We start from the raw sequence: 23,304 nt of genomic DNA on the forward strand, positions 1-23,304 counted from the left end.
TCGCACAACTGATAAGTCCCAAGTATGCCGCTTACACAAGTCTCTCTATGGTCTTAAGCAAGCTCCTAGATGTTGGTTTGCTAAACTAACCACTTCTCTTCTTGCTTATGGTTTTACACAATATATCGAGGATTATTCTTTGTTCCTTGTGTCTGATGCTACCGGTGTTCTTCGTCTTCATGTTCTGGTTTATGTGGATGATCTAATTATTTCAGGTAGCTCTTTGGCTCTCGTCGAGGAATTCAAGACTTATCTGAGCTCCTGTTTTCGCATGAAAGATCTTGGTGTTTTGAAATATTTTTTGGGAATTGAGGTGGCTCGGAATTCCTCGGGTATGTACTTATGTCAGCGGAAATACACGCTTGATATTATTTCGGAGATGGGTTTACTTGGAGCTAAACTTGTTTCTCACCCTATCGAACAGAATCACAAACTTGCCTATGCTGTTGGTCCGCTTCTTCCGAACCCTTCTCGTTACCGTCGGTTAGTTGGCCGTTTGATTTATCTTGGTGTCACGCGTCCTGAACTGTCTTATGCGATCCACTTTTTATTGCAGTTCATGAACGCTCCTCGTTCTGAACATTGGGATGCTGCGGTCCGAACTGTTTGCTATCTCAAGAGTTGTCCTGGACAAGAGATTCTCTTGCGCTCGGATACAGACCTTCGTTTAATAGCTTGTTGTGATTCAGACTATGCGACTTGTCTTCTTACTAGCCGCTCGCTTACAGCCTGGTTTATCCAGTTGGGTGGTTCGCCTATTTCTTGGAAGACAAGTAAACATGACACTGTCTCTCGCTCTTCCACGGAGGTAGAGTACCGTGCCATGGCTGAAACTGTGAGCGAATTACTATGGTTGCGTGAGGTTCTTACGACTTTGGGTGTTGATTGCTATTATACGATTCCTTTGCATTGTGATAATGAGTCGGCCATTCAGCTTAGTCGTAACTCGGTGTTTCATGAGCGCACGAAACATGTTAGGAAGGATTGTCATTTTATCTGGGATGAAATTGTTCGTGGTGTTGTTGCTCCTCAACATGTTTCGACGCATCTTCAACTAGCTGATATTCTCACCAAAGCGCTTGGTCGAAAGGAATTCGATGAATTTTTTCTCAAGCTGGGTATTTGTGACCTACATACTCCATCTTGAAGGGGGGTATTGAGTAGGATATGCTCTCTAATGTAATTAACATAATCTTGTGGATAGTTTTGGTAATTACATTTAAGTACTTAGGTTAAATCGAGTATATGTATATATATGGCATGGCCTTCCACATTGTAAAAGAAGAAAACCTTTATACCAAACTAGGTTTTTGACAATATTAACCTTTTTTTATTTATCGAAGATTGTTTTAGTCGTTTTAAATTGCTCAATTAGCTGAGAAGAAATCAAAACAAAGTTTCTAATTCCAAATAAAATCATGATGTAATAATTGAAGTATTAGTATAGTTTTTCAGTTTTTGGTATAATTATTTGTTGATTTATGTCTTTAATTAGGGGAAAATCTGGATATACAAATGTTTATAAACCGGAAACATGAGGAAATGCTAGACTAAATTAAAGATAACATCACATGATGTCAGATATTTCAGAGAGACCCGAGCTTTTGAGTGCCTTTCAAGCTAAGCTAACTAGACATGTATCATGATAGAATGTTCTTATATATAATTAATTACGAAAAATACATAATACTAAACTCCATATATAATTTTAATTATGTTTTATGTAAATGCATGCATGCAAGCAATAATATACATAAAGACTAGATTACATTGACATTCTTAAAATAAATAAATAAACAAATCAATTATGTACACATCCACGGATGTTTAAGTAAAATGTATATTGACTTAGTTATAATTATTAAATTTCTGATCAAGAGAACGATAGCAAAACCAACCAATCTTCAATCTTAAGCATTACATCCATAATCCATTATATAATATTGTACTATAAATAATACTATACTATCAACAAAGATAATTTCAAATGAGTAGTCTAGCACCAGTAATCCATTACCAAAGTTATCAAGATTAACCGGACCAAATAGGCAATTAATAATAAACCATGTTAATTGTGTTTACCTTGCTTCCATCTTTCATTAAACCTTTCCCACAAAAGAAACAACTAAATAAACAAAACAGCACCGTTTACAATGTGGGCACTAAACGGCACGGTGTTCCGGTTAATTATCTTTGAAAGAAAAATTAGGAAAAACACAATTACAAAGAACAAAAACAAAAAGCAAAAAAATCTTAATTTCCTTTTTTTTTTGAATGTTTCTTCTCTGTTCTTGAATTCAATGATGAAAAGCTTGTTCATCTTCTTCAGCAATAACCATACGACAAAGAGGACTAGGTCCAAGCTTCTTCTTCCTCCTCATCTGATTCCTCTTCCTCACAATCTCCATCTGATCTCTCCTTCTATTCTCCATCATCGCTTCTTCTTCCGCCGCCACAAACCTCCTCATCAACGCGTTCTCCTTCAACGACTTCCCTCTAAAATACATCCTCCTCCCTGATGAATCCGTACTCATCCTCGCCGCTGTTGCCACCGCCGTTGTAATCGCCGTCTCCGTCACCATAGGAAGAGGCTTCGACGGAGGATAGCTACAGCTTCTTCTCGGAGGAACATAGTTTCGAAAAACGTCGTCGTATGGACCGATCGGAGAACAGAGACAAACCCTAGTGAACGAATTCGCAGCTACTTTCAAAGACGAGCATTTCCTCAGCTGATGATTGATTTGGTTTTGATTCGACGATGACTTGTTGTTCACGTTAGGGTTTCGAGACGTACGAATACTAATCTCTGCTTGTTGTTGTTGTTGTTGTTGTTGTTGTTGTGATGATGATTTAGGGATTGTTCTCCAACTCGTCGCGAATCTCGCCGCCGCCATAGCTCTCTGGTACCAAGGTTTTCTGTTTGTCATCACCTTTTTTATGTAACACTCACACATCTCTGATGACTATTAACAAATATAAATTTAACATTGATGTATCATCCATCATTGGTTTGTTAATGTATAATCAAAAGCGCGTATGAGATTTGAATTTTGGAGAAGCTAATTTACTTACAACTTTCTTCTATAATTCGGGTAATATTAGATTCCAAATTTGAGTTTAGGGAAAAAGGAAAGAAGGAAACTATTATCTTTGACTTTTTTAAAAAGGAAACAAAATACTAATTTGTTTTAGGATTTTTATTTATCTACCAAATATGGATCAATAACTATATTTGCATTTTTTTAAAAGACAGTTGTGTTATGAGATCAAATCTTTAATAAATAATTAAAGAATCTGAAATTTATAAATCCGTTAAGGCCTTGAATGTTTGACAGATTCTGAAAGAGATTTTTGTTTTTGTTTTTCAAAAACTTATTTTCATACCAATCTAAGATTTTAAAATTTTGGTTTTCCTAAAATTTAAGAAAACTATTTTGTTGTAATCTCTCATTCACCATTTTTAGTCATCCCATAATTTAGGAAATCTAGTTTTTGACTTTTTACGTTAATTTTTCTCAAAAATCAAAATCCGTTTTTGAGATTTTTCATAAAAAAAACTAATGGCAAAATCTGAAACTAAAATCTAAAAACTAAAACCTAAATCCAAATACCGATTTAAAAATTAGCATCCATTCATGGCCAAAAACAAAGCATCTTTATTATGGTTACATGTCTTTTATGTATTTGATACGTTTCTTGTCGCAGTATTATTGTATACATTTATGGCCGTTTTAAAGAACACACAAACAATAGACAATTGTTGTCGAGAAAAGAAAAAGAAAAAAAAAAACAAATACGGTTGGGAAGAATTGAGATTAATAGCCCAACATTGGCCCAAGCTAGGTTGGCCGGTTGCAGTGTCCAATTTTATTTTATATTTTCTTAAATTACAAAGATTCCTTTGAAGTTATCAAATAATAAAATAAGCGTTAGAGTTTTAGTCTTAAAGTGTGACTTAAAAGAATCACTTTGAAGGTGAGAATTGGACTGCTTATCTAGTTTGGAACCAAATTTCAGAACAGAAAACTATATACTAGATCATGTATTAGAAGATAATTTAATCTTTCTGCAAGAATGAGATTTTGATATGGTATTTCATTTTCTTTTAAGAGAAAACCCCAAACAGTTACATAATCGTGTGAGTGTTTATGAAACCTTGAATATTGATTTTGAAGCAAAACCAAAAAACTAAGCATTAAAGGGAGTGAGGTAATAGGCATACCTTGCAGGTGAGGTCTTTGAATCTTGCATGAAACAGAAGAAGAAGAGTGAGTAAGTGAATAATTTAGAGAGAGAGAGAGAGATAGCCCAAAGGATGGAGAAGAAGTTGGGGATACTTTTCATCTGACCAGTGCCAATATTAGATACAGAATTTGAGAGAGGAGAGAGGGGGGGGAGAGTGTGAGTTAAACAATTGACTAGCTTTTTTTTTTCCTCTTTATTTCATTCTTTAAGAGTCGCTGTTTTCTCTTCTCTCTCTCTTGCTTTTTACAGTCATAGGAGTCTTGTAGTTGTGGAGAGAGATAAGAGATTCAAAAAATTGTAAAGAGAAAGTGAAGAAGAGAATTTTGGTGCTTTTAATGCAATTACCATAGTCCCATAGTCCTCATGATCCACTTTCAATGGAAGCCTTTAAGGAGTAGTCTTCTCTCATCAAATCTCATGATATATGAGCCTTGATCATTCATATTTTACATGTTATATTCATTAAAACTATAGTAGAATGGTTCTTGTCTAATGATTTTGTTTAGTTATTAGATTACAATAGTGAAACTCACGTAAAGATTTACAAGCGCTTTTATAAAATTATGGACCTTATCGTACGAATCTATTTATATACTTATAAGAAACTTATAATTCGTCACTTGATGATATAAACATTCAATATTACAAATTCTTATGAAATATTTTACATGTTATATTCATCCTCCTCCGATCCAATAGAGATTTACTAATATAATATAGACTACATATGAGAATAATTAAGAAAGGGATTAAGTGCTGGATTAATCATGTTAACCTCATGGGACCATCTTCTTTTGAAAGATGATTATTATGGGCATGCATCATAGTTAGAGCATTTATTAGCTTTGCCATATATTTAGTAATATTTACACATAATGATGTATATGCAATGTCCATTAAATAATATATCCCTCTTGTAATTTTTGTTTTACAATATAATGATGTGAAAAAATTCAAGCAAAGCAAGAGGGTTTGTTTCAGTTTCACAAATAAACTGTTTTTATTCTATGAAATTTATTGAATCACATGTACTATATGTATACCGATAAAGTATTAGCAGTCACATACAATCTCTTAACATCTCTACTCGTATTCTCAAATAAACCACCTATACACCGCGTGCTCAAATTGTGATAAGCGGTTGAATTATAAAAAATAAGAGGACAGTACTTATAGAGAGATCAAACAAGTCATAATAAAAAAATGTAGATAGTATAATCATGGTTCTCAATTTGATATCGTGGGTGGTGTTATATCAAGAACCTCCAAAAAGCTGCTGCAAACATTATGATTGGTCCTGTTAGTTTTTTTTTTTTGGTAAATTAATTTAATTATTCAATGCCCAACAATTATTTAAACAAACAACTAAAGCTGAAACTTGAAGCTTTTTTCTATATTTATTAATCTTTTTTTTTTTTTTCTTTCGGGATGATCAGAATTAGATTAATTTCCACTTGAAGTAGGCACTTTTTGATTATCACCCACCAAGGGCACATGATAGGCCACCAAAGCTACACAAAGAATCCACCTTCATACTTTCTCATCTCATTAATTTTTTTATATTTTAAATCAGTTCCAAACATTTGATTTAAAATATTTGATCACAAACTCGTGAAACAGTAACTACTATATGCTCTATATATCAAATAGAATTAATGGGTTCAATCCTTATTATATAATACTGTAGAAATATTATCATTTTTGAAAACTAAAGAAACCAAGGAGAGTGAATAGAAGAAGAAGATGATACTCATCAAATATATTTCTTCATTTCTACTCATAAGAATTCAAGAAATTGTTATCATAAAAAGACGAATTCCAAAAAGGCATAAATCTTAACATGTTCCTCGAAGCAGAGCAGACATGGTTTTCTATAATTTGTAATAGAAATCTAAAAGCTTATACAGTGTGTCTTCTCTCTAACTTTTCATCATCATAAAACAGAAAAGAAGCTAAAGAAGAAAATGATATGAAAAAAAAAAAACAAAGTTACATGGTTCTGTAAAACACACAGATACTGCAGAAAGAAAGAAAAACCAAAACTAAAGAATGTTCAGAAACAGGAGATTGAAGTAGAAATAGTAGCTGTGATCTTAAGGGAGATTCAAAGAGGCATGAGAGACTCTGCTCATCAAAAGCTTAGTGAGTTTTTTTCATCAGTCACTGGCTTTCAGGATCGCTGAGATGTTTCTTGCACCAAGAACTCGCTTTACGTTCTCCACCTCTTGTCCTTTTGTTCCTAGGAACAAGCATTTCAGTAGCTAGGCATGATCTAAGAACCGAATCTTCACGGCCTTGTAGTACCAAAGATTTCTCTTCTTGGTCATCTTGTTCTGTTTCTTGATTTTGCTGCAATGGCGGCACACTGGTTCCTTCTCCTTCCTCTGCTTTCTCAGTTTCGTCATGGCAACTAGTTTCCATCAAATCATCATTCATTTCTTCAGCCACTCCATTTCGAATCAAGATATTATCCAAAATCTGCAATAACTTGAATCAGAAAGTATACCATGGAAGGAGATGTTGAAACATAACTAAGGTATCAAAAGAGAAACTTACATTTTCACAAGAATCTCCACTTTGGGGATGATGTAAAGTAACATCAGCATCGGCAAAAAGACCAACAGTACTTTCGATTATGTCAGGAATATGAAACGCTTCTCCATAGCTCGAAATCACTCCTTCGGATGAGAAAACTAAATCACCAAGAACATAATCTGTCATATGCTGTGAAGAGTTGTAAATTGCTCCAATGGAGAGCACATCTCCATTTCCTCCAGCAGAAACAGTTGGGCTAGGCGCAGAACTTGCAGCAAGAAGGCTCAAATTCTCTGAGGATGAGAATCTTGCTGCGTTCTTGGACATCAAAACTTCAACCTGGCTTTTCAATCTATGAACTTTAGAATGCACCAGCTCGATTTTCCAGAGAACCTCTTCTAAGACACTATCTCCTTCTCGGTGATGAAAAAGTGAGTCATCGTCATCTAAGTCTTCCAGTTCCTTTGAATCAATCCGTGGATCTTTTGCATCTGCCCCAAGAAACATATCAGTACACCAAAACATTAACAATAAAAAAATATTGCAGTTTTAGTGAACATACCACCAAAATCATCAGCCAATGACATTCCATCTGAGCTCAATCTCTTGGTCTCTGCAACAAAAACCGCAGCCATATTATGAAGGATATGCGCAAAGCAAGGAAAGAGTTACGGAGTTAATACTGATACAAGTATACTAGTCTCTTACCGATATAAGAAAAGAGGTTGTGACATGCCATGTAAGAAGTTATATCATCTGTGCTCTCGACCTTCTTACGCTTTCTTCTCCTCTTTGCTGCTCTTTTTTTGTAACACGGATTAGAAAACGGCAATGACTTGATCCCCTCACCACAACTTTCCAACACAGATGGATCAATATTAGCTTCAAGCTTTTCTTGATCATAAGACTCAAGTTCTTTAGGATATTCTAATGCCCGAGACTCTAACTCTCTAATTCTTAACTCAACCCACTTGGATCGCCACATCAGTGGCCTAATAAACTTCCTCCAGTGATTAGTTAGCCTTTTCTTCCTAGAAGAACATACAGAAAAGAGAACTAATTAGAGAAACAGCAAGAACAGTATAAAAGAAGGAACGTGAGAAGGATTGAGGCAGAATACACACCTAAAATGAAAAATGCTGCTAAAAGAATCATAAGCAGGTCCTAGATCAGTTTCATCCCAATAATGAGATTCAACCTCAGCTTCTCCGGTTAGTCCATTAAGCAACATGTCAGCATTCTCAGATTCAGTGTCGGAAAATGAGCTTGAGTATTCAGTAGCGTTTGGGTCCTCATCAGTAGTGGATGTCTTGTTTTCATCAGATTCAACTATATCAACATCCAATTCCTCACCACCAGAAACTGAAGTCACAGTTTCCTCACTTGTATTAGCACTGGGAAGACCACACTCTTCATCTTCTCCTCCAGGACTTTGTTCTTTCTTTGGCGATAACTTATCTGCATCTAATTGTTTAGTTTCTTGATTGAGCTCCATATGTGGTTCAGCCACAACCATCACAACTGATAACACACACACACACACACACACTCTTATTTCACATTGGAACCCGTAAGTTAAAACCCCGTTGATGCTCCACGATGAAGATCCTGGAGATATAAAAGACTGTGAGTACCTCTGCTACAACTTACAGCTAAAGCATATAACATTCAGACTGAAGGTAGAATACATCAAGCAAGATACCAATTTCATCTCTAAATTAACTAAAAGAATCTGGAATTCCATTACCTAAGTATTCAAAATTACTTAGATTAGACAATAAAAGACAAAGCTGTAGGCTACTTCTGTTCATAGCCAAAGTAAAATCTTGTAAGTAATCTCAAGAGAAGCAAAATCTAAGTATTCCTTATGTTCGGATTTGAAGCTGCCTCTATTACTTTTGAGCAACTGAGACAAACCGGACTTCAATTCAGAACAATTATACTCAACGAATCTGAAAAACTACTTGAAAAAAAGGAAGCTAAGACCAGAGTTGGAGCTCACATGGCAGAAAAGAAAGTAAAGTTAAAATATTTGCAACCGAACTACGCATAGAAGATCTCAATTGGGTACCACAATCTAAGTCCATTCTAAGTATTCCTTAAGCTGCCTCAATCACTAGCAATCTACAAAGTTCGAAACTTTTAAGCAACGGGGACAAAACCCGACTTCAATTCTCAACAATTATGCTCAAAGAATATAAATAACCATCAAAGAACTGAATCTAAGCTACGAACAAAAACAGAGCTGGAGCTCACATGGCATCAACAAAGACAAAAAAAAAAAAAAAAAAAAAAAGAAAAAACATTTGGAACCAATCTAAGCAAAGCAAATGAGTAAACTAATAAAGAATTAAACTTAGAGCTAACAGATACAAGAAAGAAGATAGAGGAATGATGAGATTACCAGAGAAAGAGAGAGTAAGTGAGAGGTTTGGTGTGTTTGCGGCGAGAAGAAGAGTAAAAGAGAAGAAGGGAGGAGGAGAAGGGAATGTGTAAAGGCAACTTAAAAAAACGTCAAGTGATCAAAAGTCTTATTTATACCTGACTCAAAAAACCTAAAACGGGTCCTTCCCTCTCTATCTGTCTCCTTTGTATCCCACGTGGCCTCTTCCCATTCGTCTTTTCTTCGATTAAAACCACTTCTTTTAAAAACCGAACCGATAATTTAACTGATATTAGTCTTATTATGGATCATTTATCCGGTTTATTAGGTTTTATATATCAAATCTATTGTATCCTGGATTTTTCTTAATTGTTAATTACTTATGCAAAAAAAAATTATGAATATACATTTCTATGAATAGAGCTTTTATTTTTATATTAAATGATCTAAAATATTTTTTTTACATTTTTTTTGTCTTTTATTTAATTTCTTATAAATCTAATTCTACACCATTGTTTTAACTTTTAAGAAAAAACATTGAATCATTAGAAAAGTCAAACACTATAGTTTGATTGATATATCATTTTTATTTGAAAGTTTTAGATCGGATTTAAAAGAAAAAACTATAATAAAAATTATTACGATGAACGTTCAATTTTGGTATTATCGTTTAGTGTTATTTTTTACCGCGTAGATTATAAGACCGAAATCTGGTATTTTCATAAACACGTATATTCTCATATGATCTATTTTTTTCACAAATCGATGATTTTTGCAAATGGAATTAGGATTATAAGATTTAGGTAATACAAGTTTTGATAGGAATAGGATTAGAGTACCACTGTATTACCACATGTGGTATTTGGTAATATCAAAATAAGCTAATGTGGACATTTACTTTCAGTATGAAATTCATTTCATCAATTTCTCTTGTCTCGGATTGACAATTTTACTGCAAACTTAAAACCCAAATTAATTTAGGTTGTTTGGTTTGATTCAGTTTGACGAACTTCAATTTTGGTTTGATTCAATTTGACGAAGTTCAATTTTCGTAAGCTTCTAAAAAAATATTACTATTTTTCTTACAAGTTATACCTTTTCAACAAGTACAAAAAATTGTATAGATTTTTTTTTGGTTTTTCAGTTTATAAAACAACGAAAAAGTAGTCTACGGTTACTGCTATTTACGTTGAAACTTTTAAACTACCAGAACTACCCTCGGGTTCTCGTTACAGTCCTCGACTTCCCCAGCTAGTAACTGTTTCCAGTTCCAAGGGTAACTACGTAAATTACATCTCCACAACTAATTGATCAGTTTCTTCGTTCTTTCTAAAAATCCAATTTTTCTCTGTGATTGTCCTTTTTTGACTCACTCCTTCTTCTTCTTCTTCACGAGAAGGCGAAGTTTCTCTTCTCTCTAGAATAATGTTAATTCTCTTTCGTGTGATCCTCCTCCATAGGATAAATCCCTAAACCCATCTTCTCAATCGCGCTTTTTTCTTTTTTTGCTTTGGGAGATTTCAAATTTGTTTTTGATCGAGAGATGGTTCAGTCTGCGGTGGAAGTTTTATTACCGTCGTCGTGGGAGATTGAGGTTGCGGTTGTCGCTTCGTTCTTTTTATTCGCTTCGTATTGGCTGTTCGCTTATAGAGGAGGCGGAGATGACGATGTCGGTGGTGTTGGATTTGATCGGTCCCGTCTCATGCAGAATCTCGATTCCGGTGACGCCATCTTTGACAAAGACAAGGTTTTTTTTTTTTTTTTTTTTTTTTTTTTGAAATTTCTTAATTCTTCGTTTCTCTCAATTGATGGGTTTGATTAATTTGGAGTAATTTCCCCCAAATTTTTTGACTTTGCAGTTTCTACACTTATTTTTTGTAGATAGGACAGTTGAGAGGAGACGCTCAAACTAATGCTGCTTATATAATCAAGGTAAATGCTTCTTAGTGTTGAGACTTGACTGATTCTTACGATTTTCATCTGCATAGATAGGAGTAGGACCACTTAAACATTTGCATCAATGTGGGTGTATCTTTTTAGGTGGAACTGCTGGCTGCTAAGAATCTCATTGGTGCAAACTTAAATGGAACTTCAGATCCTTATGCTATTGTCAATTGTGGATCAGAAAAGCGATTCAGGTTTTTGTTATATATCCCTTTTCCTATTTAGTTTTTTTTATTATAACTTTTCAAAAGGAGCATGTGAACAACTTTTTTTTTCATGTCATTTTCCTTTCCTGCTCTTTTACGCTGTCCTATAGCTTCTTCCCAACAAACTCTATCCATCCATCCGAAATAAGTGAAAACGTATATTGGTGGTTTTTTGGTTGTTGAGCTTACACATCTGATTGTTCTAATGTTAATGTATCTCTCTGCTTGTTACAGTTCTATGGTCCCTGGCTCTAGAAATCCAATGTGGGGTGAAGAGTTCAATTTTCCCACTGATGAGCTTCCTGTCAAGGTTAATAATCATTTACTGCTATATTATGCTTTAGGACTTTGTGGATGATGTGAGAAACTTATTTCACCTATGCTGAGACATAGGCCATAGGATTTATCACTAAGTATGAAAATTTCCCCTATTTATGACTTGGTAAAGAATACCATAAACACTTGTTCTTCAATATAGGCATATAGATGCAATACTTTCGGATACAAAACATGCACCTTTTCTAACATTTACCATATATTTGTGACGGCAGATCAATGTAACAATTCATGATTGGGATATAATTTGGAAAAGTACTGTTCTTGGCTCAGTAACTATTAGTGTTGAACGTGAAGGCCAAACGGGTCCAGTGTGGCACTCATTAGACAGCCCATCTGGCCAGGTCTGTTTTTCCTTAGTTACTGTTTGTATACTTTTCTCCTCAAAGGGTTTTAATCTAATCCTTATTTTCTTTCTAGAATCTAATCTAATTTTGTTTATCAGGTTTGTCTTAACATTAATGCAATCAAACTACCTGTAAATGCTCCTAGGTAATACTCCAGTTCTACGTCAAATTTACTATTAGCTGGGTTTATCTTGTTTAGATAGGATAATGATAAACGTCTTGGTCCATGACAATTTCGCTACGGCTTTGATCTGTTTGCATAATTGGGATAACGCTGTTTTCCGCTGACGAAAGCAAAAAGGGGGGGGGGGGGGGGGGGGGGCGTATGTGTTGGTTTACCAAAACATGCTACTTGCATTTGGCTGGTTTTTATCTTCAATGGAATCACATCTCTGACTTGATTTTTACAAGTCTTAGTGGTTCAAAACTTTGGACAAAATGGATTTTATTGGTAGGGCTGTAACCGGATATGCTGGAGCCTGTAGAAGAAGGGTCACATTGGATCAGCAAGGCCCAACGATTGTACATCTAAAGCCAGGACCTCTGCAGACGATATTTGATCTCCTCCCCGATGAGGTGAATCAACTAGTACTAAATGTATCATAAGTAATCTAATACGAGAGTTGAAAAATTGTGCGTCTCCTATGGGATTGCCTTTACGCGTTCACTACTCTGACTAAGCATGTTCATTTTCCTTAGGTTGTTGAGCATAGTTATTCATGTGCCCTGGAGAGGTCATTCTTGTATCATGGCCGAATGTATGTTTCCGCATGGCACATATGTTTTCACTCCAATGTTTTCTCTAAGCAAATGAAGGTCAGGGCCTCTATAAGCAATTACTTTTTGAGTTCTTTGAACCAATGCTAAAAACATCCTCATCACATTTTGTAGGTTGTTGTCCCTCTCGGAGATATAGATGAGGTACTAGTCTTTTCTTAACCACCCAAATTTCTGTTGATTTAAACTGATAAGCGGACTAACCGTACATAGATTTTCATTGTTTATTATAGATTCGTAGAAGCCAACATGCTTTGATAAACCCAGCTATAACAATCATACTACGGATGGGTGCTGGTGGACATGGTGTTCCCCCTCTTGGGACTCCTGATGGTTAGTAATTATGTTGGTTATTGGATATTTTTGATGATATCAACGTTCATCATGCCTTTCTTTATCTTCAGCAAAACTTGTTTGATAGGTACTGTTTTACCTGCACAAGCCAGCAAGAACATTTTTGCCATTTGATTCCTGGCATAGCCATTTTTCTGTAGGAACAAAGCTTTTGGAGTTTGTCATCTATAGTGGTGCTTTGTTATGTTTATGTCTCTGTGGAATTTCTTCTTTATTTCAGGTAGAGTGAGGTATAAATTTGCATCATTTTGGAACAGGAACCATACACTAAAAGCATTGCAGCGTGCGGTTAATAATTATCATGCAATGTTAGAAGTTGAAAAGAAGGTCTCTCTCCATTTTTATAAATAAATTTTATGTTTATACGTTACTCTGTCACCGCATGCTGTATTCAATATTTGCTGGTTAATTAAGAGTTAAATTTGATGTTGTCGCCTGAAATCTTAACATGTTACATCTGTTGGGTTGCTTTCTTACCATATAGGAGAGAGCAGAATCTGCTTTACGTGCTCATAGTAGCTCTGTGAAAGGAGGTGGTAAAGTACAAGTTAAACCTCCTGAAGATACTGCAGCTGTACCTGTAAAGTTTCAGGCTTTCGTCAAGGAAGAAGTCCTTGTCAACATCTACAATGTAAACATTTGGTTTTTCTTGTTAGTGCTATAGTTGTCCGAAGATATTCTTCTGAATTTTCTGCATCATACTCTTGTTTGCAGGATGTTTTTGCCAGCACACCTGAGCAAGTCCTGAACGTCTTGTTGGCTGATGATTCCACTTATACTAATGAGTACAGATCTGCACGGAAGGATAAAAATCTTAATGTAAGTTTGGCATTGGTATCTCGATAGTCTTCATACATATGTGCTCTTTTTGCGGTTTCCACTGCATTGCTTACATGTTTTAAAGCTGCACTCTTTAGACACAACTTCTCAGGAACTTCATTGTTGTTTGTTTGTTATCTTTTAGATTGAGCCGTGGCATACTGCCCAAGAATATGATGGCCAAGTTAGAGAGATTAAGTTCAGATCCATTTGTAATAGTCCTATGTGTCCACCTGACACTGCTGTGACGGAATGGCAGCACGTTGTTCTATCACCAGACAAGAAAGTGCTGGTAGGAATGATTCATTACAATTTGTTTCCCGTTGGATATAGTAGTTGCTAATGTTGTTTAGGCAAAATATAAAAAGAAAATCCTGTCTGATGATACTTGTCTCTCCTTCTTTCAGGTTTTTGAAACTGTGCAACAGCCACATGATGTTCCTTTTGGGTCTTACTTTGAAGTATGTTGCCTATGAGGAAAATTTGGTTCTCGATTCATCATTCTGTTTGTAACTCACCAATCAAGTTTCACCTTGGCATGCTTTATAAAGTTTGTTTGTATATCAGGTCCACTGCCAATGGCGCTTGGAAGTTAAAGAGGAGACTGTATCTGTGCTAGATATAAGAGTCGGTAAGTAAACCCAAGTACCCATCCTCAAACTACTAATGATTTCTACTTATCTGGAAGTGTGAAATTTGCAATGCACACTGTGTGGAATGATCTCTTTGCCTTCATCAATAGGTGTACATTTCAAGAAATGGTGTTTGATGCAATCGAAGATTAAAGCCGGGGCAATTGACGAGGTTAGTTTGGTGCCCTTATTTCAATTGATAAACTAAAAGGCGCCATTTTAGGTTTCTCTGATACACTTGTTTTTGACACTTTACACAGTACAAGAAAGAAGTAGAAGTGATGATAGAAGTGGCATTGTCGTATCTCAAGACACACTCTTCCTCGACTAGCCTTGGCGATAGAGACAAGTCTACTTCATCATCTCCAACACCAGAAAACATCAGCTAAAACCTAATTTACCAAAATCGACATTCTCGAGCCAACTTAAGATCAGCTTTTTCCTTCTTTTCTATATGTTAAAGTGTATATGTGGTAACGGTAATTAGGATATTTACAAGGGCTTGTCTGATTTCTCGTACTTTTGACAAAGAAAAGTTAAGGATTCTCTCACAACTCTTTCTGTATTGGCAAACCAAATACTAAGTCCTGTGAATTTTCAAGCAAACAAAGAACAGTGTGAAAACAATGAATTGTACCATAAACCCTTGTGTAATCTTATTATAGACTGAACCAGAAGGACAAAACAAAATTCAAACATTTTGGCCATGAATGTTTACAAGTTTTTGGGTGGTTTTTGAATTCTAGATTTTAGTTTTTAGATTTTAGATTTTGGATTTTAAGATGTTGTGTTAAAATTTATTAAAAAAAAAAAGAAAAATAGAAAAAAGAATTAAAGTCACAGGCCTTGAATGGTAACTAATTTTTAAGTAGATTTTGGTTTTTTTTTTTTTTTGAAAATCTATTTTCTTACCATTCAAGATTTAAAAAAATTGGATTCCCTAAAAATTAGGGAAACTAGTTTTTTAAATGGTTTTTCCAAATTTCAAAGATAAACTAAAAACCATAATTTCAAGGTTTTTGTTGAAAACCTATATTTTGAAAGTAATGTTTTTATTTTTGAATTTTTGATTTATTAATTTATAAATATACAGCAAAAACCAAAAATTCAAAAACCAAAATCTAAAATCTAAAAACCAATGAAAAGCCTATTGCCATTCATAGCCTAAAAATGAAAAACTAATAAAACATAGATTTTGGTTTTCCTTTGTTAATTTCCTACCCTGAATCTGAGTGTTTTAGGATTTCGCTTCTTCCGATTTCTTTCAATTTGCCTCTGCTTGTTTTAGGTTTTGGATTTGCTTTTGATTTTGTATTCTCTGTCATTGTTCCTAAATTGATAGAGTTTTGATTTTTTTTCTTGATTTTTTGAATTTCTAATGTTTATTTCTCTGATTCTGGCGTCATAAAAATTCTCTGGTTTCTCCGAAGATGACTGAGCGAATCAAACGATTCTTTTGGGCTGATACCAAAAAAAACGTGGATGGAGCAGTAAGACGGGTTGATGGAGATATTACTCTATTGGCGAGGTTGGTAGTCGAGTATGAGAAGAATATCAATACACAAAACAAAGAGAAAGGTGCAACCAATAACGAACGAATCATCGCAAGGATTGATGAGAACATTGCTCAGATTAGAAGACAATGTGAGCGTCACATCCAAGACATAAATACCTTGGAACAAGAGGTGACATCTTACTTATATTTTATTTATATATGTAAATTTACTATTCTAAATATGATTCCCTAAACTTGCCAAAATCAAACAAAATCTGGATTCCCTAATTTTTAGAAAAAACAATTTTTGCATAATCTTGATTGGCATTAAACTAGATTTTTGAAAAATCTAAAACCAAAAACATCTTTAAAATCCACAGCCATTCATGGCCTTATATTTTGCCTTATTTTTTTAATACCATAATATTTTTGCTACAAATATGAAATTCTCCTTAATTATAAATTTTTTTTGTACAAATGTTGTTATTAAGATTGATATCGATACACAAGAAGCATCAAAGGCTGCAACTAATAACCAAAGAGCTATCGAAAGGATTAACCAGATCATTGCTGGGTTAAGATTTAAGGATTAGACAGTTGACACTGATTATGGATTCTAAGTATACTGATTGCACATTGTCAACTGTCAAGTCTAAATGATTTTGTAAGATATTTTAAATCCCATTATTAGAGAATAAACAATAGTATACTTAGAAAAATCTTTGACAACTGTTGTCGTCTGCTGATCAGTCACCAAGATACACGTATTATGTAAAGGTAACTACATGGAATGTGTCAATGTGATACTGATATTAAAGTAGTGAGAATTGAGAAGTAGTATCTTGTTTCCTTAACAATGGTGTAGGGTAAGTTATGTATAACGTAGTTACAGGGATTGTGGTATCTTTAAAATTATTTGTTTGGCTTTTCCAAACTTAAAATTGGATAGCCAGCTGGTTTGGTAGAATAGGTTCTTGATGGTTTCCCTAACCTGCAGATCTGTTTATCTGGAAGTGTGAAATTTGCAATTCACACTGTGTGGAATGATCTCTTTGGCTTCATCAATAGGTGTACATTTCAAGAAATGGTGTTTGATGCAATCGAAGATTAAAGCAGGGGCAATTGACGAGGTTCGTTTGGTGCCCTTACATCAATCGATAAACTAAAAGGGGCCATTTTAGGTTTCTCTGGTACACTTGTTTTTTGACACTTTACACAGTTCAAGATAGAAGTAGAAGTGATGACAGAAGTGGCATTGTCGTATCTCAAGACATACTCTTCCTCAAGTAGCCTTGGCGATTTAGGCAAGTCTACTTCATCATCTCCAACACCAGAAAACATACCTTCTTTAAAATCTTATTATAGATTGAAGCAGAAGGACAAAACAAAATTCAAACACTGCATAAACTGCAAAACATTTGAAGACTGAATCTTTTGCCCAGGGTCACAAACGGTACAGAGAACTTGGGATTGTAAACATAGATAAACAATCAATCCTGATACTTGCAACATTCGATTAACCAGCTAAAAGAAGAAAAACCTGCAAACTATGTAGTAAGTAGGAAAGGTCTCAGAATTTGACAGCGGTAGTCCAGGTGCCTTGAACACTGGGGTGTTTGGTGACATGTCTGGTCCTAAGTTTCACCACTTTCCTTCCAAGCGAGTTCCTCAGCCTTGTTGCATTCAGAAGCACTTCTTCAGGATCCATGTTCTTCACACACACCACCCTTTCATTTCTATTCCCTATAAAATTGTGTAAGTGAAATTGCTAATGTCAAAAGGACCGTTGTAGATGCTTGTAATAACAATGATAAGAGGAGGAAAGATTCATACTGTAAATGCCCTTCAAATAAGGATGCTGTCCCCGTGAAAGCTCCGTAACCACTTCGAGCTGCGGGTTTTTCTCTTTTAGTGCAGGCAATTCTGATTCCATAAAGGCTCTGTAAGTAGAAGAAAACGCATGAGAGAATGATGAGAGATGAAAATGCTCAGTTCCTAACTAAGAAATGGTAACGATTCATTCATTACTTGCATCAGTACACAGATATAGCACATTTGGAAAGGAAACATACATCAAAGAGAGAACAATGGAACCAAATTTCTAAAACAGGAAAAGTGAATTTGCTTCACAGATGAGAAGTACAAAGCTCATAGATTCGAATAAATAGTCTGTTAAAATGGTAGATCGAGGACTAATAGATTGGGAAATCAAAAGATAGGGAAGAGAAATTGACCTGATGCCTCTACTGCTACCACCCCAATTGCAGTAGCTGACGACGAGTTTCTTGAGCTGCCAAACCCCTCTAAGCGCCATTTGAATCTCTCGGGACGAGAACCCCAAAACCCTACCCGATCGATGTGTTGTAAACAAAAGAAGAAGATGATCACGTGATAGGTGCCACGTGACTTATGTTACAGAACTAAAATATCTAATTGAAATGGGCTTAAATTGGGCCCAAAAAAACCTGTACTCTCTAATAAGCCTTTAGTAATCTAGTTGAAATGGGCTTCTCCTCTCCTAAAGTGACTTCAACACTACAAAACCAAATTCTAATCGCAATAGTCTTTTGTCGTAAACGAGTCGGTTTGTTAGTATAAATTATAAAAGTACTAGTATCGGGAAGTCTTCATCAGATGTCTCTTGACGAAGGTATGGGACTCGGACTAACGATTTCCATTGTTTGGAAACGGACTTGAATCTGATGATAGACTTCAATGGAAGTCTTAGGAGGATCTCCTCCTCGACATCAATTGGTATTGTTGTTGTTGTTGAAGCCATGCTTGTTAATTTTCTTCTCTCTCAAGTTTTTGTTTTTATGTTTGCCTCTTTTATGATTTTGATAGAACAATTCAATAGGCTACCTGAACTAACTTAACTGTTACCATGCATAAGATTTAACCAAGCAAACAACAAGAGTGTGTAATATACACAAAAGAAAGATAAAACATACGAAAGCGGTAAAATCTGAAAAACTCATTGAAGTGGAATTTTGGATTTTGTTAAAAAATTAGTAAAATCTTCAAGAATCTGGATTTCCTATTTTTTAGGAAAACTATTTTTCATAAAATCTTGAATGGATAAAAAATGGATTTTTGAAAACTCTAAAACCAAAAACCATTTGAAAAAACATATCCATATAAAGTTTTAGGTCGAGTCAAAATTGAAAAAAGTGTTTTCAAATGTTTGACAACAGACGCATCACAAAGAAAGAGCTAAACAATTCTCAAGAAAATCTAGGAATCTTTATGAAAGTTAATGTGTCTTTGAATAAGTTAGAAGAATTTTTCCACCATACTAAAGAGTTTTTTTTGTTTCCTTTTATGCCAAGGAACCAAATATGTTGGTAATCGAAATGTAAATCCAAACCCTTTCATATTATATGATTAGATAAAGGTCCGCCCGATGTGCGGGTTTATAAATTGTTGAAAAAAATAAATTAAAAATATAAAAAGAAATTTTATTTCATGAATTAAATATATAAATAATTTTAGTTAGAGAAAAAATCATATTTGTATATACCTTCATACACTTATTTATATTTATATTTTTTTAATATATTACAAAAATTATTAAAATAATTTAAAGCTAAATTATATCCCACCCAAAAATTTCCAAATACTCATCATTACGAATATTATTATTGTCAAAATTTTAAAACGTTACATAACTTATTCACAAAATATTTTACATGAAGAGAGTTCATCAAAACAACATCTAGTTATTAAGCATGTACAATTTTACTCTATGTTTTACCAATAAAAATATGTTCTTACACCCAAAATTATTTTATTGTTAAAGTATGCTCTTTATCCCCACCTATGAAATATCTTCTGAACAAATTAAACAAATTTTATGTTGCTTTACTTTCATTTTAGCATAATTATAGTTCTTCTAATTACTAAAATTATTTTGTGACATAATTTCTATACCATGATTTTTTTTTACTCCAAAGATATTTTGGATGAACAACTAGTGAAAATTATCTACTATATTACAATGATTTTATGACCAACCTACTAAAAGTGGAGAAACTGAGAAAAAAATTAATATAATAGAATAAAAATAAAAATTTGAAAATTATAATCATGATGGTATATATAAGTCTTAGATAATTCAAATATACAAAACCGAAACTTTATAAACAATCCAAAACATGATATATGTCATAATCACGTTAAGGACCGACGACCTATTTACTCCTCAGAAGTATCACATTGTACCAAAATTACTTAATACTATGACCTCGTCTCAAATATTCTCGAATCGTAAATTGACAACTTATTTCTATCTGAATCATAAGTTCTCATATATTTCTCCATATATCTGGGTTTAAACGATTTGCGAACCAAATCCGATAGAAAACCAGATAAATCCAGTTTGAAACCAATTTTAAAACGGTTTACCATTCCAACATCCCAAATTTGAAATTCGCTTCTCAATTATTCGATCAAGCAACTCTTGTTTCAGTACCAGAATCATCAATATGATTCAGAAGAGAAAAATCTAAATTTTGACTAGAGACATAAATCACCAACTAATCTTCCAAACTTATAATGCTACTAATTGTAAAATCACTTTTGGAACCTCCTCCTCGATTAAATTAGCAGGATTTATATACTTCGATTCCATTATGTTGCATCTGATAGCTTCCATTGAAGAACCCGCAAAAATCAAAGACCCACGCAATAGATGGACAAAATTATCTTAAAAAAAAATCAAAGATCAATGCTTTCGATATAAACATAGAATTTTTTTTTGTCAACATTTGGGTCACAATAGGCCGGCCATTAGCCAAATCCCTACATTCGTAGAAAGCGGGATTCGATTCCTGGTGTGATGATGTCTTCTACAATTGAACTTACCAATAGTCAGTCAATGCACAAAGTTCACTTCACAAATATAATTTTTATGTATATATACTTTATATACTGTATGTACTTTATTTTTATGTATATATAACAGTATATATACTTTATGTATATATACTGTTATTTTCTTCATTAGGTGTCCTATTACGTTTCAAAAATAATAATTCTTTTAAATAACTTATGTTATTCTTTTTAAATTTGTTATTCAGTATTTATTGATTAATAATAATATGCATGCTTACTGAATTATTATTTTTGTTTATACATGTCAAAATCTAATTAAAAATGTATAATATAATTAGCGTACAATACAAAATAGATTAGTTTTGTTAATTTTTCTTTTTGATTTATGAAATTTTTAATAATATAAACATGTAAATTTTTTGTATATTTAATATTATTTTCTTTATTAATTGTTTTGAAACATAATAATTTTTGACACGTGTCAACATCTCATTAGTATATTTGACATGTGTCATGATCTTGTTAATGACTAACTTTGAAAACCCAACTTTATATAATAAGATATTTACTAACTTAGGAAAAAAAAAACTTTACTAATACCATCACTACAAGAAAACAATGTTATTTTTACAATGTTAAGATTTTTAAACAAATTTTGCTAGATTTTTGCAATGATGAGTGGACATCACAATTTTGTTACAAGTTTATTGCAAATTAACAACAAAATTATCCGTAGCATTTTTCTGTTACAAAATTAGCAATACTATTAAGACATGTGAAAATATCTTGCACAATTTGCAAGAAATATTTAACATTATGAGTTGTGGCTATTTTGCAAGAAAATTGTAGCAAATATATGTCACTGAATATGTGACACATTTATCACTATTTACAACATTCATAACACTTTTGCAACAAATACTTTCAATAAAAGCGATGAATTAACACAATGATGTTTTTAACATGAATTTAAATTTAAATTATCACTGGTTAATTTTACTATTATTTATTTATGTATTGCTGGAATATTATAATTTAATAAAATAACTAACTTTACTTTACAGTTTTATAATCAAAATATATATTTATTATAGAAAACATTAAATGAATAACTGTAAATCCTTTATACTATAAATCACAAGTCACTTGGCCAATTAAATCTTGCCACATCAGATTTTAGTTTTTCTGATTTTTTTTTTAAAACATTTATCACACAATTTTTTTTTTTTTTTTTTGTCAAATCAATTATCACACAACTAAAAGAAAAAAAAAATGCCGAGCATAGCAAATAAAACCAAAATAAAATTAATAACTGCTGATTTTTCCCCCTCTCCACGTAAAAGGTGATTTTACAATCGATTCCACTTCTATTTAAAGTTTAAACTCGTTCTTTTTATGGGTAACTAGAATTTGTACGCGCGCACGCGTGAAATTTTAATTTAAAATATTTCCTATCAATATAAATTGTTGAACTTATATATAATCATTCCAACTTTTGAGTATAAATCTATATAAATACTAAACTTTACACAGTGATATATAACATATATATTTTTGAAGATATATTTCTTTGTTATACTATTTGCGATTTTACATGGGATTTTAGTTAAAAAAATTATCAATAAGAATCATTGAATATGAATATAATTTGAAGATTAAAAGATAAATCTATAAAAATGTCATACTTATTTTACTAATCTATATATAACATATATTGTCTAGTGTCGCAATAATATTGTCGACAATCTTCTGACATTTTATCTTTAAAAGAGTTCATTCTATATTCATATCCCATGAAAACATAATTTTTAAAGTTATAACGTCAATGTCGATCATTGACCTAATTATAGAGACCCTTTAAACATATCGATATACTACATTAAATGTGAATATACAAAGTTTCATGAACAATTTTAGTGCTATGTCGCTTTAATAAGGTTGTTCAAATGCATCATCTGCCATAATAGAATTTCTGACTAAGTCAGGAATGTTTAAATGATAAAACGTTTAAACCTTACAATGAATATCTATTCACTAATCCAAGTTATATATTTTTCTACAATCTCATATGTTATTTGCAGATGTTAATTTTGTGATGCAACCCCAGCTTCATCTTCTAAAAAAAACATAGTATACTTTAAATATGTTGTTTTTGCCAATGTCTTGGGTTAAAAGCATTTGATAATATATATATATATATATATATATATATATATATGTGTGTTACATTTGTTATATATGTTTTATATCATGTTATAAAATTGTATAACTTTTTTTACTCCACCATGCATTAAAAGCTTACTTATATTCTAAAACTCATTAACAATTCTAAATTTTGAAATATAATCATTTTTGGTTATTATTTTAATAATAACATTATTACTAAAACAAATTTATA

At 33.1% G+C, this 23,304-nt stretch overlaps 4 protein-coding genes and 1 long non-coding RNA gene across 15 annotated transcripts; 2 read left to right on the top strand and 3 right to left on the bottom strand.

Annotated features, from left to right (window-relative positions):
* Positions 1 to 2,072: 2,072 nt before the first annotated feature.
* LOC104699950 (uncharacterized) lies at positions 2,073 to 4,544 on the bottom strand. Of its 3 annotated transcripts, none has more exons than XM_087458077.1 (2): positions 4,223 to 4,544; positions 2,073 to 2,916 (listed from the first exon to the last, which is right to left on the bottom strand). In XM_087458077.1, exons 1-2 carry the CDS (start codon positions 4,342 to 4,344, stop codon positions 2,298 to 2,300), a joined length of 741 nt encoding a protein of 246 aa, XP_087314203.1. In that variant the 5' UTR covers positions 4,345 to 4,544; the 3' UTR covers positions 2,073 to 2,297. The 3 variants fall into 3 exon arrangements, with proteins under 3 accessions (XP_087314203.1, XP_087314204.1, XP_087314202.1); XM_087458078.1 differs by having other exon boundaries at positions 2,073 to 2,900; positions 4,223 to 4,515; XM_087458076.1 differs by having other exon boundaries at positions 2,073 to 2,963; positions 4,223 to 4,364.
* Positions 4,545 to 6,109: 1,565 nt separating this feature from the next.
* LOC104699951 (uncharacterized) lies at positions 6,110 to 9,311 on the bottom strand. The gene is made up of 6 exons (XM_010415360.3): positions 9,185 to 9,311; positions 7,905 to 8,388; positions 7,489 to 7,811; positions 7,343 to 7,393; positions 6,802 to 7,271; positions 6,110 to 6,723 (listed from the first exon to the last, which is right to left on the bottom strand). Exons 2-6 carry the CDS (start codon positions 8,294 to 8,296, stop codon positions 6,406 to 6,408), a joined length of 1,554 nt encoding a protein of 517 aa, XP_010413662.2. The 5' UTR covers positions 8,297 to 8,388; positions 9,185 to 9,311; the 3' UTR covers positions 6,110 to 6,405.
* Positions 9,312 to 10,423: 1,112 nt separating this feature from the next.
* On the top strand, positions 10,424 to 15,188 carry LOC104704205 (BAG-associated GRAM protein 1). Of its 9 annotated transcripts, none has more exons than XR_015561776.1 (19): positions 10,455 to 10,910; positions 11,045 to 11,095; positions 11,204 to 11,301; positions 11,548 to 11,623; positions 11,865 to 11,993; positions 12,095 to 12,141; positions 12,452 to 12,572; positions 12,696 to 12,812; positions 12,888 to 12,917; positions 12,987 to 13,106; positions 13,195 to 13,300; positions 13,385 to 13,454; positions 13,612 to 13,758; positions 13,842 to 13,946; positions 14,092 to 14,238; positions 14,354 to 14,407; positions 14,514 to 14,577; positions 14,689 to 14,750; positions 14,839 to 15,188. XR_015561776.1 is itself a non-coding variant. In XM_087458079.1 (18 exons), exons 1-18 carry the CDS (start codon positions 10,707 to 10,709, stop codon positions 14,965 to 14,967), a joined length of 1,788 nt encoding a protein of 595 aa, XP_087314205.1. In that variant the 5' UTR covers positions 10,425 to 10,706; the 3' UTR covers positions 14,968 to 15,188. The 9 variants fall into 9 exon arrangements, 4 of the variants coding, with proteins under 4 accessions (XP_087314205.1, XP_087314206.1, XP_087314207.1 ...); XR_015561772.1 differs by having other exon boundaries at positions 13,007 to 13,106; XR_015561774.1 differs by lacking the exon at positions 13,195 to 13,300 and having other exon boundaries at positions 10,424 to 10,910; positions 13,348 to 13,454.
* A 502-nt stretch (positions 15,189 to 15,690) lies between these two features.
* LOC147940750 (uncharacterized) lies at positions 15,691 to 17,912 on the top strand. Its single transcript, XR_015561777.1, has 2 exons — positions 15,691 to 16,263; positions 17,071 to 17,912. It is a non-coding gene; the product is annotated as an uncharacterized LOC147940750 (long non-coding RNA).
* On the bottom strand, positions 17,418 to 18,612 carry LOC104699952 (large ribosomal subunit protein mL43). The gene is made up of 3 exons (XM_010415361.3): positions 18,308 to 18,612; positions 17,907 to 18,013; positions 17,418 to 17,816 (listed from the first exon to the last, which is right to left on the bottom strand). Exons 1-3 carry the CDS (start codon positions 18,385 to 18,387, stop codon positions 17,644 to 17,646), a joined length of 360 nt encoding a protein of 119 aa, XP_010413663.1. The 5' UTR covers positions 18,388 to 18,612; the 3' UTR covers positions 17,418 to 17,643.
* Positions 18,613 to 23,304: the final 4,692 nt, after the last annotated feature.

Source organism: Camelina sativa, chromosome 7 (genome assembly GCF_030686135.1).
Source record: "Camelina sativa cultivar CO46 ecotype springtype chromosome 7, ASM3068613v1".
NCBI classification, from domain to species: domain Eukaryota; kingdom Viridiplantae; phylum Streptophyta; class Magnoliopsida; order Brassicales; family Brassicaceae; genus Camelina; species Camelina sativa.